The sequence below is a fragment of the Manis pentadactyla genome, chromosome 9 (assembly GCF_030020395.1).
Source record: "Manis pentadactyla isolate mManPen7 chromosome 9, mManPen7.hap1, whole genome shotgun sequence".
Classification (NCBI taxonomy): domain Eukaryota; kingdom Metazoa; phylum Chordata; class Mammalia; order Pholidota; family Manidae; genus Manis; species Manis pentadactyla.
The window spans coordinates 110,751,316-110,769,883 of NC_080027.1; the positions used below are offsets into that span (position 1 = coordinate 110,751,316).

The 18,568-nt window shown below is 37.0% G+C and overlaps 1 protein-coding gene across 2 annotated transcripts in view; it reads left to right on the top strand.

Moving 5' to 3' along the window:
* The first annotated feature begins 1,224 nt into the window (after positions 1-1,224).
* Positions 1,225-18,568, top strand: part of DHX9 (DExH-box helicase 9) — a 47,117-nt gene continuing 29,773 nt past the window's right edge. The window contains exons 1-6 of one of the 2 annotated variants that reach the window (XM_036912585.2): positions 1,225-1,374; positions 3,896-4,024; positions 4,670-4,810; positions 14,998-15,109; positions 16,122-16,234; positions 16,827-16,975. In XM_036912585.2, the coding sequence (XP_036768480.1) occupies positions 3,914-4,024; positions 4,670-4,810; positions 14,998-15,109; positions 16,122-16,234; positions 16,827-16,975 (626 nt within the window). In that variant the 5' untranslated portion in view covers positions 1,225-1,374; positions 3,896-3,913. Of the gene's footprint in view, positions 1,375-3,895; positions 4,025-4,669; positions 4,811-14,997; positions 15,110-16,121; positions 16,235-16,826; positions 16,976-18,363; positions 18,501-18,568 lie in introns of those variants that run through there. The other variant, XM_036912586.2, reaches the window with a different exon arrangement.

The window sequence follows — 18,568 nt, forward strand, 5'->3', positions numbered from 1 at the left end:
CCATTCTGGGGTTCTGTGAGTCTGCTGCTGTTTAGTTCCCTCAGTTTTGCTTCGTTGTTATACTTCACAGATGAGGGAAATCATTTGGTACTTGTTTTTCTCCACCTGGTTTATTTCACAGAGCATAATACCCTCTAGCTCTATCCATGTTGTTGCAAATGGTAGGATTTGTTTTCTTCTTCTGGCTGAATAATATTCCATTGTATATGTGTACCATTCATCAACTGATGGACACTTAGGTTGCCTCCGTATCTTGGCTATTGTAAATAGTGCTGCAATAAACATAGGGGTGCATATGTCTTTTTGAATCAGGGATCTTGTTTTCTTTAGGTAAATTCCTGGAGTGGAATTCCTGGGTCAAATGGGTTTCTATTTTTAGTTTTTTGACAAACCTCCATATTGCTTTCCACAAAGGTTGAACTAATTTACATTCCTACCAACAGTGTAGGAGGGTTCCCCTTTCTCCAAATTTTACCATCATTTGTTGTTCCTTGTCTTTTTCAATGTTTGCCATCCTAACTGGAGTGAGTGATATCTCATTGTGGTGTTAATTTGCATTTCCCTGATAATTAGCAATATGGAGCATCTTTTCATTGCCTTCATGGAACGCAAGAGAGTTCAAAAGTTTAACAGTGACTACTACAATAGTTAAGGACACAAATCATTCCAAAAGGATAGCCAGTTTAAACAAAAACAACCTCCAGGTTTTATCCATTCATTAGTTTTTATTGAGCACTTATGGTGTGCTAAGAACTAGTGACCTGAGCCAGCCAAAGAGGGTTCCTCCTTTCACTGAGCTTCCTTTCAGATGTTCTCTTTACAGTATTTGAATCGTACAATAACAACACCTAGTATGTGTTAGATTCTGTGCTAAGCCCCCTTCATACGCCATCTCATTTACTCGTCTCAACAAGCCTATGAAGTCAGCGCCTAAGATTTCCAGGTCTGTCTGCAAGAAAGATGTCTACCTGTCTTCTACCATTTATGTGTCAGCTACCAGAGGTCCCTGTGACAGAAGCTGCGAAATATTTTGCCACATCAAACTACTACAGATCCATAACTCCCCAAAACGTTCGAAAGGAGGCAGCGCACTCCGAGAAGCCGGACCGAGAGCACCTCATCTCCCGGGCGACGGGACGCTCCGCACCCCGCGGTGGCTGCGCCCCGCCCCTCCCTTAGGCGCCCTTCGCCCCGAGCTCGCTTTCTGCGCAGGCGTACGCGCACTGACCCCGCCCCGCTGGCGCCGCCGTCGGAGCCATTTCGTCGCCGCCTGCTTGCAAGCTGCGGTGGGTTTGCTGGGCGTCTCTGAGGAAGGCCGGGACCACGGACGCTGCTAAGTGGGCTGTGCACTCGGGTGCCAGGAGGCGGACGCCGGTAAGGGAGACGTCCTGGCCGCCCTTTGAGGCGGCCTGTGCAGCTGGGTTTGTTGTGAAGCGCGGGCGGCCCCGGCGGGTGGGGGAAGGGGCGAGCCGCCCCGCCGCGTTCCCGACTGCGGGCTGCGTGCTGCTCGCCGCGCCTGCGCTGCCCGGGGCCGCGGTGTGGCCCCCTGCCCTTCGCTCGCATTTTCCAATCCTGTCTCCGAAGCGGCCAAACCCCGCTCCCTCCGGCCTGCGTGCGGCGATGGCGCTGTCGCCGCTGAGTGAAAGGGGCTGAATTTTGTCCGGTGATGAGCCCGCCGTGAAGCCGCACACGCCTCGGCCTCTTCATTCATTCCTCCCCAAATACCGGCTGCTGGCCTGGAGGCCCTGTGGGTAGAGCAGGAAACAAGATGGGCTCAGTCGGTGCGGCCGTGGTGGAGGTGGGGAGGCAAAGGGAAACAAATAATGTTTGCAGGCTCCGGCAAAAAGATGGGATTGACAGAGTGTAAAGGGAGCGAGCTCCTTTAGAGGGGTGTTTAGGGAAGGTTTCCGAGGAGGTAGACCTTTGAGCTGATCTGTCGGCCTTAGGCCTAGGATGCATCAGCTGTGAAAGTGCAGAGGAAAAGCAGAAGCTGCGGCAGAGGGGACTAGGGAGCGCTTAGGGGCAGAGATCGGAAAGAAACGAGGAAGGCCGTGTAACGAGTGTGATGAGGAGGGTTGTGGCGAATGGAGGTCGGGGTGGCCAGAGTGGAAACGGGAATCATGTAGAACCTTACTGCAGTACTCCACGCGGGCAGGAGTGGCGGGAGGGGAGATGTAAAGAAGCTAATGAACTGGAGACGCGTTTTGGAGGCAAAATGCAAAGTAAATCAGGAGTCCGACTGCCTTGTTTGGAATTCTGGGTCCCCCAACTAGGAGTTATATCTTATGGGGCAGGTTATTATCTGTGCCAGTTTACTCCTCTGAAAAGGACATGATGATAACGCTTGTCGGTACGGCTGTTGTAAGTAAGGGTTAAGTAAAGTAGTTCAATGTAGATGATCCTCTAAGAATTATTGTCTGGGCCATAGTAGTGGCTGTACAAGGATAGCCATGGAGGATCCTGAGGGAATGAACGACTCCCACGTTGTGAGGTGAGTAACTTGGATGCTGGAGCCATTTACGAAGATGGGAACACCTGGGATTGGCGGGAGGTGGACCAGGTTTAGGGATGAAATTTAAAATTATCTTTTTGAGATGCCAAGTCAACATTCAGATGAGTACTTCAATGTTGCAGTTGGACGAACTTAATTTTGGAGCTTAGGGAAAAAGGACTAAATTTTCAATATAGATTTGGACACATTAGCATATAGTTGATAGTGAATGTTACGGAGTTTTATGAGACTACCTACGAAGGAATTTGATAATGTCCTTCACATTTCATGTGACTCATTCACCTGAGGGCTTGCTTTTTGAATTAATTATTTAGGGTGGAATTTATAGATAGACATCTTCAACCTTTCACTGCTTTCAGTTAATAGGATGTCCCCAGGGTTAACCAGTGGGTACAGAGTAAATTTATACTAGGGTCCAGTTTAGTGGCAGGAGACTTAGTGGTAACTGAATGCACTGAACATTTTTTAACAGAAGACATTAACACTAGTAATGGGGTTTCTTACAGCAAACTAAATTCACAGCATATTTTCTCTGGGTCTAAGTTTGTTCTCGATGTCTATAATGTAGATTCAGATTTTAGACTCATAGGTTCCATATCTTTTGGTTATTTTATAAACTGGAGTAGAGGGAGAGTGCCAACTAGTATGGTATGTTGCACTTTAAGCAAATCAAGTATCCTCAAATGTAAATGAATAACAAGTTCTAAAGGAGAGATTTGGTACAGAATATCAGTGTTAACAGGTTACTGTTTTCTGTTCAAGTACTGAGTGCTTAATGTGTGTGGACTTACTGCATATAGCCTACAACTTGAGGAAAATCACTAGGAAGCAGAAGAATAAACTTGGATTTCTGCACAAAATGATTTCTTAGTATGTCTTTGATTAATATAAATAAATTTTTAATTTCATATTTTATTAATATAGTCTTCAGGCCTCCACAATGGGTACCTTGGAAAGAAACTTTCTGTGCCCTAGTTTATTTGCAAAAAGATGATAATCATAGATACAATGTTATCTACTGTTGTTTTGAGTACTAAATATATGTTAAAACTTAAGATGCCTACTGTAAAAAAAAGGATATTACATAAAAATTTTCTTTGTGAAAAAATAAAAATAATTGTAGTTACACAGAGACAACCATTTTGGGGGATATTTCAAATTGTGCAGTTTTCTGTCCTTTTTTTTCTTATAACATGGTATAAACTTTCCGGTTATGTCATTGAAATTTCTTCATAGGCAGTTTGAATAGCAGCTAATGATAGAATATCCTGTACTTAACATAGATTTTCAGTAAATTCCATTTATGGGTTATTTCCAAATTGATAACTTCTGGTGTTTGCTCTCAAAAATGATGCTGTTTTTAACTAAGTTTTGTTTTCTTAGGTCTGAAGACTTTGAATCATGGGTGATGTTAAAAATTTTTTGTATGCCTGGTGTGGCAAAAAGAAGATGACCCCGTCCTACGAAATTAGAGCAGTGGGGAACAAAAACAGGCAGAAATTCATGTGTGAGGTACTGAAGGATGTAGTTTTCATTTATGTGATTTTTTTTCTTTATTTGAGGCTGCTTCTGGTATTGAGAGAACGTTGTTTTCTTTTTAGAAATGTTAGCTTGTTTCACATTGGAAAATGTTCTTTATTGTGACTTGCCTGCTATTCTATTTCATTATAAATCATTTTCAAATGAGCATTACTTTTAAAGCAACCTGATAGGTAAATTATCTAATTGTAATGTATATCTTCTTAATTCAGTGCAGATCAGAAAAGTTGGGTCAGCTGTTTGCAGTTTTACTAAGTCCTGCAGAAAGCAGAGCAGTTCTTGATTGCTTCATGTCAAAGTGCTTAAAATAAATACAAATGGAGAGCTTGTTTTGGGGTCTTATAAAATTGGATTTTAATGTGGAACATAGTGTTAGATAAAAAGAAGATCTGAGCCACATAAATTAATATTCTTCCTTGTGGATTAGCTTGTCGCTGGACAAATGATTGAAGCTTTTCCAAAGTAGCCCATGAATTCTTAGCTGTGTTATTTTTAGTGTGTTTATGGAGTGTATCTCCTACAGTTAACTGTCACCCCTTATACTGAAGTATGAATTTCTTAAACCCCAGAATTACCCAGGTTAGTCCCTTAATACATTTTTCTCTTTGACTGTTACAGGTTCGAGTGGAGGGATATAATTACACTGGCATGGGCAATTCAACGAACAAAAAAGATGCTCAGAGTAATGCTGCCAGAGACTTTGTTAACTATTTGGTTCGAATAAATGAAGTGAAGAGTGAAGAAGTCCCAGCTATTGGGGTAAGCACTTAAGACCATACACTTGTATTGTACAAGGTTATGCTAACCCAGTACGCAGAGACCCCGGTGATAATTTTTCAGTGTTTTGAAATTTATTAATGTGTTCCTTAATGAACCCTGGCATCATTTTTTCTTAGATCTGAGGATTTTGGATTCCTTCCATTATGTACCTGACTTGTAGGCATGGGAAATTCCTTTAATTTGTATGTTATGGTTTTATATATTTCTTTAATTCTGATTTTCCAGAGCCTATTTTGTTTTTGTACTTCCAAAGGTAACTATAAACAGAATACAAAAACTAATAACATTTTAAGACACAACTTTGCTGCCATTGACACTTATGTGCAACAAAGATCTCTGTCTAGCATTGTTTTTAAAGAAATTACATTTCTCATTTGTTTAAAAAAATTAAATTTTGAATTTTCATAAAAAAAAGATTGTTGACATGAGAAGATTCACATTATGCTTTTAAGTAAATTCCTTAGGTAACTTAAATGAAAGATTCAGTTTTTGTATAACCCTTAGGAATAATATCTGTTAGTTTAACAATTTATTTTCACCGAGTTTATATTGAGTTGTTGACAGTGTTTTAAGTAGTGTTCTATTCCTTCCATTGCTTTGGCCCAGAAGTCAATAATGCTTTCTAGTAAATTGTACCACTGGATAATAACAGGATTTTGCATTGCATTGTTTGCCCCATCTTTAAAATGAAGGGGTTGGAAAAGTGATCTTGAAGATCCTTTATGGCTGTGAAAGCAACGTCGCATATATCTTTTAAATATTTGAAACCGTTGATATTTGCTGTTTGTTGATATTTGACCTAATCTCTTCCTCTCTTTAGCTTCTTCCTTTTAGTGTAGGTCTGCTGTTGGCAAATGCTCTTTCTTTCATGTGTTTTTATTTTACATTCTTTATTGAATATTTCCACTGTATTTAGAATTCTAGGATGCTAGTTTCCTTTCAGCAATTTATAGGAATCCCTTGTTTTCTTATTTGCATTGTTGCCTGGTGAGAAGTCAGCTATAATCACATTATTTCTCTCATTTGTAATGTGTTTATTTGGTTACTTTCATTATTTTCTTTATCTGTGGTTTCCAGCAGTTTGACTATGATGTGACTAGATACAGTTTTCTTTGTACTTAACATTTTTGGGCTTTGCTGAGGTTCTTGAATCTATGAATTTATCTTTTACCAGCTTTGGGGAAACCTTTGGCTATTATCTCTTTAAATATTCTTCTGCCTCATTGTTTCTCTTCTTATGGAACTTCTTTGTTAACATGTATGTTAAACCTTTTGATATTATCTCACAGGTTCCTGAGGCTCTCTTTGTTTTGCTGTATTCTTTCTGTCTTCAGATTGGATGATTTCTATTTGTTATCTTAAGTTCACTGTGTTCTCTGTTTAGTCCATTTTGTTGTTAAGTCCATACACCGAATTCTTAATTTCAGATACTTTTTAATTTCCAGAATTTTCTCTTTTTTTTAACAGATTTTATCTTTCTGTGGCATTTATTTTTTCATTCTAAATGTATGTTCATATTATGAATGTGCACTTCCTTTATGTCATTGAATGTATAAGAGTTGCTTTAGAATCTTTGGTTAGTAATTCTAACATCTAGGTCATCTGAAGGTTAGACTCTGTTGATTATATTTTCCCGAGATTGGATCACTTTTTCTCTTTCAATGTCACGTAATTTTGGATTATATCCTGGGCACTGTGAATACTATACTGTAGACTCTAAGTAATGTTATATTCCTCCAAAGAGTATTGATTTTATTTTGCTGTCAAGCAGTTAATTGGGTTAGACTCAAACTGCAAATAGTATCTTTCAGGTAGCAGCTGAAACCTTGTTTTTATTTTTTGATCCTTTCCTTTAGGCAGCTTGGAGTCTGTCCTGTATGGGTTAGCCAGAAATTGGGCAGAATTTATACACAATATTTGATGTTCCTTTCCAGGATTGCCTCCTCACTTTCTAGCAGCTTTAGTTCCCCAAACTCTTACCTCTTGATTCTCCAGGCCAGAAACACTAGGTTTTCTATTGGAGTTTTAGCCACCTCACAGTCTTCCCTCAGGCTGAAAGGCTTTAATAAATAGGAAGTATACCTTGCTTTTCCTTGCTTTCTCATTTAAGTCCCCTCCAGAGTCGGCCAGCTTTTGTTCACATATTAGTCCCTGCATATATAGTTGGTGGGAGTCAAGGTGGGGGGTGGCTTCCCCCCTCCCCAAAGAGTTCACGTTATCTGTGGAGGGTCAGTCTAGTAGGAACTTACTTGGCCATGACAGAAACAACACCTTATTACCTTTTTCTTACTAGCAATTTAACATGTTTAGATCTTTCCCATTTAGTGCTCTGAGTGTGCATCATTTCCTGTACAGCCCCACCCCCGCCACCTTCCTCTGCTCAGCTACACTGGCCTTCTTGCAGTTCCTCATTATGCAAGTACCTTTCTGCCCCAAGACTTTGGTATTTAACTGTTCTTTCTGCCTTGTGTGCTCTTTCCCAACCATCCTATTTAGAATTGCAAATCCACTGCACCCTCACCCTGGTGCTTTTTATTCCCCTTTTCACTATTTCTCTCCATAGCACTTACTAACTTCTAGCCCAGTGCTTCTTATCTGGAGGTGATTTTGACACCCCAGGGATGTTTGGCAATGTGTGGAGACATTTTTGTTTTTAGAGCTGGTAGGTAGAGGCCAGGGATGCTTCTAATAAACATCCTTTAATACACAGAAGAGCTTCCTACAACAAAGATTATCAAGCCTAAAGTGTCAGTTTTATGGAGATTTTAGAAAGTCCTCTTCTAACCTTCCCCTAAAATCTTCATATTAGAATGTGAGCTCATGAGAGCAGTGGTTTCTGTTGAGTTTTTAATTCGCTGCTTTATCCCCAGCATCTCAATAGTTCATGGTCTATGTAGCAGGGACTTTTGTTTTTTGGTTGAATGAATGATGAGTGGATGAATTTGTAGAAAAAAATCTTACTGCAAGCGAATCTCTACTTTTAGTCACTATTTTTATCTCACCTCCCCATTCCTGCCAAACCCTTGGTTGTGTCACTTATTAGTACTTGCCTTTCACTCCACAAATTGTACTTACCATTAAGTGACCTGTTTCTAAATGTGAAGGATACTTTGAAGTCTTTTTACTGTGGAAAATTTCAAGTGTGTATAAAAGTAAGAGTAATTTCATGAACCTCCTGTGTTCCCATAATCCACTTGCAATACTTTTCAACATGGTCTGTCAGGATTCATCTCTTGTGTCTGTCTACGTTCTAGATTATTTTGAATCAAATCCCAGACATCCTGTTAGTTCATCTGTTACTATTTTAGTTTGTGTCACTAAAAGATAATACTTTTTAAAAAATGTAATAATTACCCATCACCAAACCTAAAAAAAAATTAATAGTTGATTAATATTCTAAAATATCCAATTAGTATTCAGATTTTCCTGATTGTTTACAGTTTATTTAAATCATGCTCCAAGTGATGCCCATATACTGCAGTTCTACCATGTCTTTTAATCACTAGATTCTTCCTTTTTCTCTGCAATTTTCTTTGCAACTTATTTGTTGAAGAAGGCATGCCATTTATTCTTTAGTTTCCCACAGTTTGGATTTTGCAGATAATATCCTTGTACCAAAATATTTTTCCTTGGAGATTTGATCAGATTCAGATTTGCCTGGAGTGGTGGAGGGGCAGGAACAAGAAATCAGCAAAGGTGATGTTCTGTACTTTCATCAGAAAGAGGCACTTAATGTGATGTTAGCTGTCTTTAATAGTCACTGTAGAGTTTTATTATTTTATTAGCAGGTTGCTTTGATTTTTAGCTTGAATACTTTTATAACAAGAAACTTCTCATCAGTAATTTAGTCACATATATATGTGAGTTCATTTCTTGGGTCTCTATTCTGTTCATTGATCTATGTGTCTGTTTTTATGCCAGTACCATACTGTTGTAATTATTACAGCTTTGTAATATAGTTTAACAGGGAGCATGCTGCCTCCAGCTTTGTTGTTCTTTCTCAGGATTGCTTTGGCTGTTCAGGATCTTTGTGGTTCCATACAAATGTTAGGATTATTTGTTCTATTTCTCTGAAAAATACTAATGGAATTTTGATAAGGATTGCATTGCATCTGTATATTCCTTTGGGTAATATGGACATTTCAGCAATATTCTTTCAATCCGTGAGCATGGGATATCTTTCCATGTATTTTTGTCAGTTTCTTTCATTAATGTCTTAACAGTTTTCAACATACAGGTCTTTCACTTCCTTTATTAAATTTATTCTTAGCATTTTTATTCTTTTTGATGCCATTGTAAATTGGATTGTCTTTTTTTCTATTTCCAGTAGTTCATTATTAATGTAAAGAAATGAAACAGATTTTTGTGTATTGATTTATATCCTGCAACTTTATTGAATTTATTTATTCTAAGAGTTTTTGATGAGTCTTTAGGGTTTTCTACATAATGTCATCTGTAAATAATTCTACTCCTTCCTTTCCAATTTGGATGCATCTTACTTCTTTTTCTTGTCCAAATTGCTCTGGCTAGGACTTTGAATGCTGTGTTGAGTAAGTGTTGAAAGTAGACATACCTGTTTTGTTCCTGATCTTAGAAGAAAAGCTTTCAGCTTTTCACCCTTAAGTATGATGTTAGTTAGCTATGGGCTTTGCATATGTGGCCCTTATTATATAGAGGTATGTTCCCCTATAACCACTTTATTGAGAGTTTTTATCATAAATGGTTGTTAAATTTGTCAAATGTTTTTTCTGCATCTGTTTAGATAATACGATTTTTGTCCAATTTGTTAAACACTGACTGATTTGCATGTGTAAACATCTTTGCATCCTTGGAATAAATCCCTCTTGGTTATGATGCATGATCCTTGTAATGGATTACTGAATTTGGTTTGCTAATATTTTGTTGTCGATTTTTCCATCTATGTTCATCAGCCAGTAATTTTGTCTTTTTTTGTGGCATCCTTATTTGGTTTTGGTATCAGGGTAATGTTGGCCTTGTAAAGTCTCTTTGGAAGAGTTCTCCCCTCCTTTTTGGTAGAGTTTGGAAAGGATTAGTATTAATTCTTTGAATGTTTGGTAGAATTCACCAGTGAAGTCATCTGGGTATGGACTTCTGTTGGGCATTTTGATTACTAACTTAATCTCCTTGTTAGTACTTGGTCTTTTCAGATTGTCTTCTTCATCATCACTCAGTCTTGAATAGGTGGTGTGTTTGTAGGAAACTGTTCATTTCTTCTAGGCTGTCTAATTTGTTGGTGTATAATTATTCTTAAGTCTCTTTTAATCCTTTGTATTTGATACCAGTTTTCACATCTTCTGTGCCATTTCTGATTTTGAGGCCTCTGTTTCTTGATGAGTCTAGCTAAAGCTTTGTCACTAAAAGCTTTTCAAAGAACCAGCTGCTAGTTGCATTGATGTTTTCTGTTGTCTTTTTAGCCTCAATTCTGCTCTGGTCTTTGTTATTTCATTCCTTCCACTAACTTTGTACTTCATTCTTTTTCTAGTTTCTTAAGGTATTAGGTATTAGACTTTTCTTGTTCCCTAAAGTAGGCATTTATCGTTATGAACCTTGCTCTTAGAACTGCTTTTTCTACATCCCACAAATTTTGGTATATTACATTACTGGTTTTCATTTATCTTTGTGTATTTTTTTCTTAGTTTCTCTTCTGATTTCTTCTTTGATCCATTGCTTATTCAGTAGCATGTTGTTTTAATCTCCATGTATATTGTTAACTCTACTGTTTGTGTAACTTCTAGTTTCATACCATTGGGTTGATAAGATGCTTGATAGGATTTGTCTTACTAATTTAGTGAGACATGTTTTGAGGGCTAATGTATGATCTGTCTTGGGAAATGTTTCACATGCACTTGAGAAGAATGTATATTCTTTTGCCTGTAGGCAGAAGATATATGTAGGCAGTCTATAAATATTTGCTAAGTCTATTTGCTCTGACATGTCACTTAAAGTTTACGTTTCTTAACTGGTTTTGCTGGATGATCTGTTCAGTGATGTAAGTGGGGTAGGAAAATCCCCTGTTGTTACTGTATTCCCTTTTTCCATCCCTTTACTTTTAGTCTGTGTGTATCCGCCCTTACATCTAAAGTGTGTCTCTTGTAGACAGTGTAGATGGGTCTTGTTCTTTTTATCCATTCAGCCATTACATCTTTTTTTTGGAGAAGTTGGTCCATTTACATTGGAAGTAATTATTTGTAGGTATGTGCTTATTGCCATTTTGTTAATTGTTTTCTGTTTTTGTAGCTCTTTTCTGTTCTACTTGCATTTTCTTTGTGGTTTGATTACTTTCTTTAGTAAATGCTTATATTCCTTTCTTTTTTATCTAGTGTATGTTTACCATAGGTTTTTGCTTTGTGGTTACCATTGGGCTTCTGTCAAACATTGATATCTATAACATCCTTTTTTTTTTTTTTTTTTTTGCTTTCAATTATTTATTTTATTTTATACAATATCAATTAGCAACTTCCAGATTCCAGCAGTAATTTAATTTGTTTATATTCATTTTCTTTTTTTTTTCTTTTTTTTTTTTTTTATTGAAGGGTAGTTGACAACAGTATTGCATTACATTAGTTTCAGGTGTACAACACAGCGACTCAACATTTATATACATGATATTTCTAGGTACCAGGTATCACCATACCAAGTTGTTACAATATTTTGACTATATTCCTTATGCTATACATTACATCCCGGTTACTTATTTATTTTACAATTGGAAGTGTATAACATCCTGTTTTAAGTTGATAATAAGTTTGATCCCACTCTAAAGCTCACCATTTTTACTTCTCCCACCACATTTTATGCTTCTGATGTAACATTTTACATCCTTTTCTTGTGTATCCCTTAACTAATTACTGTGATCAGTTACTTATACTACTTTTTGTCTTTTAACCTTCATGTTAGCTTTATAAGTAATTCAATCACTGTTCTATGGTTACTCTTCCTGTCTTTCATTCTTTCAAATATGTTCTTGTAAGTAGTTAGGGAAAGCACAAAGATGGTGCCTGGCAGTCTCCATCCCTGGAGAGTGCTCCAGCAGGCTCCTAGATGTGTTTTAAGTTAGGTGCTTGCCCCACATGCTGAGGCTTTAATGTAAACAGGTAAGTCTCCTTCACTTTAAGTCTTCACAGGATCGGCTGCCTCTGAGTTGGGCCTGGGGTGAGCCTTTGAAGAGGTGTTTCTCAGGTTGTCCATCTTGTGGGTCTCTCGATGGAAGCCCAGGTGGTTTGGGGCCTTGTCTCTAAAATGCATGTCTTAAAAGCTGGGGTGCCTGATGCAGGGTTTGAACCATTTACTCCTCAGGGAGAAACTCTTAAGTTTTGAGTTCCCTCCCAGTTGTGGGTTATAACACTATTCTTCAGTTAGCCATCAGTAGTTCCTGTCTTAGTAATTATATATAAGCTCTAGAGTTTTTAAAAACATAATTTTTATAGTATTTAGTACATGCTCACTGCAGAAATTTTGGGAAACAAAAATTGTAAAGAAGACAACAAATTGTGCTATTGCCTAAGTTACTAGAGTCCATGTTTTTTAAGTAGTTAAATATGTATTTTAATGTGACAGAGTACATATTGTAGGTACTACTGTATAACCTGTGTATTTCACTTTATGTAATAAACATTTTCTGATGTCATTAAACCTTTTATGGGCAGAGCCAAGGTCACGCACTATGACACACTTTGCATACTCTCTTTGCTTACACCTAAACCTGATAGAACAATAAATGTGAAAACAAATCTTTCCTGTCTTAGTTTGGGCTACTATAACAAAACACCATAGACAAGGGGTAGCTTATAAATGACAGAAATTTATTTTCTTACGCTTCTGGAGGCTGAAAGGTGTAATAAGATCAGTATTTTGGCTGATACACTTTAGTGAGAGCCCACTTTCTGGTTTGTAAAGGGTTCTCTTCTCACTATATCTCCACATGGCAGAAAAAAACAAGGTAGATCCCTGTGGTCTTTTTTTATAAGGGCACTAATCCCATTCATAAGGGCTCCACTCTCATGACCTAACCACCTTCCAAAGACCCCACCTTCTAATACTGCCACATTGAAGGTAGTTGTAGATTACAGGACATGAATTTTGAGGAGATATTAAGCATCCAATCTGTAACATCCAATCACTGGAAAACAGGAAATTGTTCCCCACACACTCCTGAATTCTTCAGGAAGGATTTTTTCCTTAAGTTGAAGAAGACAGATACTGAGGTAGAGTGGAACTGGGGCCCTGGAGTAGGTGGGCAAGGTGGTGGAAAGAGGAATGGCAGCAGTGCTGCCCAGTCTCTTCCTGGTCCTGGCTGTAGGCTGTCCCAGAGTAGGCTGGACTTGGCTTCTACAACTCTAACCTTGAAGCACCATTGCCTCAAGCTGTATGCTCTCTGTATAAAGTAGTCTTTGAATCAGAAAGATTGACAATAAAGACATGAATAAATCCTATACCAGGCAAATGAAGTACACAATAAAATAGGAGTAGCAGTATTAACATCAAAACACTTTAAAGAAGAAAGCAGAGAAGTCAAATATCAGGTCACAAAGTACCAATCCACCTAGCATTAGAAATACTAATGCATATATTGGCAAAACTAAATGATAATGTGAGAAAGTAGCAAAGGGACCAAAAATCCTAAACATTTGGAAGTTTGAACAACTGGTTCTAAATGAAAATTAAAAATTACAGGCTTTTTAGGTATCTATCAAAATTCTGGAAGGCCAGGGGAACAGTTGTTTATTCAAAGTAACATCAAATTCTTTTTTTATTGCACAAGAACTAGTTTTATAAATGAGTAAGTACTAGCCAATCTTAGTTAAGTATGAATATTAATAAGTTAAATAATATTAATAAGGAATTTAAGTTTACGGTAAGTTTGCATGACACTAACTCTAAAATGGAAAACAAAATAAAATATATTAGCAAATACTGCAGAACCAGTCTTAGGAAAAGCCATTTGATGGGGGCTGTCACAGGCAGAAACTAGATTTGACTAGAGAAACAAAACTCACATTTGTGGGCAATAAGAAGCATTAACAAAGTTAAAAAGAAAAGGACAAATTATTTGCAACTTCTAGGAGATGTTAAATTCTTGGAAATTAATGAGAACAGTGAATATCCAGATTGAATAATGGCCAAAGAAAATGTAAATCATAGGTTGCTAAAATGAAAAGCAAGACTAGTATTGGCAAAGATGTAAAATGCATGCTGTAATTCTCAAAATTGGAGAGGATGTGAGGTAACAGACTCATATGTAGTGCTGGTTCAAGTATGAAGTCAGCAACTTTTCTGTAGATTACTGTGGTGCCCTATAAAATGTCTATGCTTTTTAACCCAGGAATTGTACTTACATAGATTTTTTTCTTGAAATAAGCCAAAGTACAAAGTTTATAGCAATGTTGTTTTATAATTTAAGAGTGACTCTAAATGTCCAACAATATGGTATTGCTTGAGTTATGTATGGTACCTCTATGTAAGTCATTAAAATTCATGTAGGTCATTATTTAAAGAAGTAGAAAAAGTACATAAAGTATTGTGCAGTTGTCTTGGAACTTGATATTCCCTCCTTGGAAATCTCTTCTCCCAGAACTCTCTTGGTTAGAGCCTCACTTGCTTCATAACTCTTCTCAAATGTCATCTTGTTTAAGTGTGGCTTTTCCTCTTCTTTATATATATATAATGATTTCTCACAGTCCTCTTTTTCTTTAACGCTTATTTTTCTCTATAGTATTGTATCATAACTAAGTAAGTACAGAACATCTGGTGTGTATATGTATGTTCATTGTTTTATCCTCAGTACACAAAACAGTGTTTCCCATGTAGAAGTCTTGTAACAGATACTTCTTAAAGGTTGGATATGTTTATAAAGATACTAAGTGGAAAAAATTAATTTACAGTAGAAACTGATCTTTTTGTGGAAATATTATATTTGTATACATATTATATATGTAATTTCCAAATGGGGAGTTCTGAATACTTTTTACTACCCTTATCCTTTTCTGCATGAAGTGAGAATGTAATGGTTTTATAATCACTGAAGAAAGATAACTAATTTTATGGGGAAAGGAAGGGTGACATATGGGCCTCTTTTTAAATATGCAAGAATTTATGAGTCACTGAAACCAAAGTTGCTGACACTGCCTTGACTTTTGCTCTTGTAGGTAGCACCCCCCCAGCCCCCACTTACTGATACACCTGACACAGCAAGTACTGGTGAAGGTTTACCAACAACCATGGGAGGACCTCTTCCTCCACACCTGGCCATCAAGGCAGGTAAGGGACTTGAATGTGGACACAACTGAGAGTAAGATACAGTATTGCTTGGTTATTATCTCTTACTTAACAGAAATAATTACAGTAAACTTTTAATATTGAGAGAACCCAAGGCCTTCATAAATTCACAAATACCAGTAGATCATTTAATTTCTCTTATAAAAAATGTTATACAGCTTAATTCCTTGCTGTCATTAACTTTTCCTAATTTTTTATCTCTGGATAGATTTTGTACAGATGAGAACATTTATTTAAAAGGTCTTATTTATTGTCCATTCTTGTTTCTAACTTATTCCTACCAAATATATTGTAGACTTGTTTGTTTACCTATAGATCCAAGACATTGCTGAATTTCATATACCAAAACCTGTATTACCAAAACTGTTTCTGTCCACTGTAGGGTAAATTAACCAGAATATTGGTCAGATCACTTAAGTCTCAGATTCAATACTTATGAAATGAGAATAGCAGTAGTATTTACTTCGTAGAATTGTTGTGAGGAGTAAATTTTGTTAAAAGCATTTAAAATGGAAGAGTTAATAACCAGTCAATATTAAAGTACTATTTTTAATATACTCTTTCTTATCAAGATGAGTCACTTTCATATAGCTTTTCAGCTTCTTATGCCCAGCATAAGCACCGGCAGTTAACTCTCCTTCAGGGTCATACTTAGCAATGAACAGTTTTATCATTTAATCAATTACTACATGTGTAACAACTTGAAAAACAGAGTTTTAACTGATGATATATGCTAGATTGACAGTCACTTAGGATCATTACTAGTAGCTTCCCCCTTCATACCAGCCTTAGGATTAGCAATTTAGACCTATACTTGGGTCATGTAACACTTTGCAAGTAAGTCATGGAGATCTGGGCCCTTTTCCAAATAATTGAAACCTTGGGTTTCTAATAATGGAGTTCCAAAATCTGAATTAGGAATATTCTTTGAAGTATTTAGGGTCTTCCTACAGTTTGATTCATCAAGAGAACAATCATTTTCTTTTCTTAACAGAAAATAATTCTGGAATTGGGGCTTCTGGCTATGGTGTTTCAGGGCCCACCTGGGATCGAGGAGCCAATTTGAAGGATTATTACGCGAGAAAGGAAGAACAAGAAGTACAAGCGGTAAGACTGTCACCCTGTGTTACATCTCCCAGAATGTGTGATGAGGACTTAGTTTACAGCGAGGTTTAAGATATTTGCAAGTTAGTAATTTAGTGATTCTTTCAAGTGGTTATTTGAGAGTACTTTGTTCACACAGTAACTGTAAAGCTAAGCTACCTATTAAATCTGGTCACTAGAATTGTCTGTGAAATAAAACAAAATTTTTTCTGATAGTGATAAAATAGGTCCTCATCTGCTTTATAGTAAATGTAGTTATCTTTATAAACCTCATTTCATGAGCACTTATAGTAAAAAATGTATTAATAGGACAGCTACTTTTCCACTTAACATATTTAAAGTGTTAAAACCAGCATAGAAAAATTTGTTAAAGATTTCTTAGGAACAATTTAAATATAGTACATTAATAGCTTGTTAATACAGTAGGGCCATCAGATACAGAAAAAACTAATTCTGGCTTAATTTTGACAAGGATTAGAAACTATTAAAACAGCTCTTGCATTATCAAAGTATTGTTAGAAATTTCTATGCCCTAAATGCACATAGCTAAACTAAAAATTAATGCTGCTAAATTTAATTGTCATTGATTGAACAGACTCTAGAATCAGAAGAAGTAGATTTAAATGCTGGGCTTCATGGGAACTGGACCTTGGAAAATGCTAAGGCTCGTCTGAACCAGTATTTCCAAAAAGAAAAGATCCAAGGAGAATATAAGTACACCCAAGTGGGTCCTGATCACAACAGGTTTGTTGTTTCACTCTTTCCCTTCTATAGTTAAGGTTGTTTTGTATATTCTATTTTTTTATATGTGTTACCTCGTTCAATTTTGTGGATTAGCCGTGAATTGTGAAAAAAAAAGTTTCTTTGAATAAGAAAAACTGTCATTGATTTGTACTGTGCAGTTTATCATTGTTTTCACTGAAGACTGTGATTGTAGCTTTGTAAGTTCTTCAAAAAGCTGCCGTTTGTGTCGCTAGACTTTTAAGGTTCTCATTTGAATCTGAGAGGCACAAATCATAGCCACCAGCAGTGATTTGTCTGTAATTGACTTAAGAATCAGCCAGAGGTGGTAAATTTATTCACTGTGGTATTGTTAGAGGCAGTTATAATGATTATTTCTTTAATCAGTCAAATTATATGCTAAACTTTAAGAGTCTCAGAGGTAGATTGCATTGCATCTAGATTCAGATTTCCCTTCAGTTCTGAAAGTTGCCAGCTCTCAAGAGACCTGTTGTTGAAGTTTCAGGGGCTCACTGTGGAGCTGAAGGACAGCCTCAGTCTTTGAGTTAAATTAACCTACTTTGATTCTGTTCAATTTATAAAACTGAACATAGAGGGAGCTGTAACAGTGCCAGTATGTTTCTCAGCCTGCTTGCTGTTCTTCCTAAGAGCATTCCAGGGTGTAGTAATTATTACTCCCAGGAAGGCTCATACAGATTAGACTCTTCTGGGAGCACTGTATTTTTTTTTGGAAGAGAAGGAAGATTATAATGGAAACCTGGGTGATTTCATTTGCTGTCCTTTAGTTATATGAAATAATTACTCAAAATACATTAGAAGTGTTTTTCTTGAAAATCAGTGTTCTCCCTCGGATGCATCTAGCTACCCTAAAGTGGCTATTACTGAAAGCAGAATGACACTGTAGTCAAAATACTGTTACAAGCATGTTTCCCTTGCTTCCCACTGTTTTGTTCAATCCTGAATTCTCAAATACACAATTCTGATGTCAGGTTTTTAAGAACCCTCAGAGATTGTAAAGAAAAAGATGACATTTGTTGATGAATTTTCTAATGTTTTGTCCTTCTGAACTGATCAAGCTTAGTAACACTTGGTGACTTTAAGAAGAGTTAGATAATGTAAGTGTGCCTGTAGCATGTAAACATTTTTTTAATACCAGCATCCTATCACTGACTTATGATACAAAGAATTAAAGAATTCAGGATATGATGATGAGGGAGGCAAAGGCAGATCTAGGACAGCATTGCTCCTTGTATGTCCTTTATTTAAAGGCACAACAGACAGCAACACCAGAGATCTGTATTCATACACACATGTGCTGCTGCTTAGGCTGAACTAAGCAATCACATGGGAAACTATTGTAAACTGATTTCTGGTGTCGCTGTTCCCCCTAGGTGGAGGAGAATGAGATTGAGTGCTGACTTTAAGCCTGGCTGAGAAACATGCTGGCATCGGTGTCATTAATGAAAGGGTGGATGTTGTTCCCCTGAAAGCCAGTGGCCTTTGATCCCTGAAGCCGCTGTGCCTGAAGGTCAGTTCACAAGAGGTATAGGAAGGAGTCCAACGTTTATTGTTTTCCTAAACCTCACCTAACTTTTT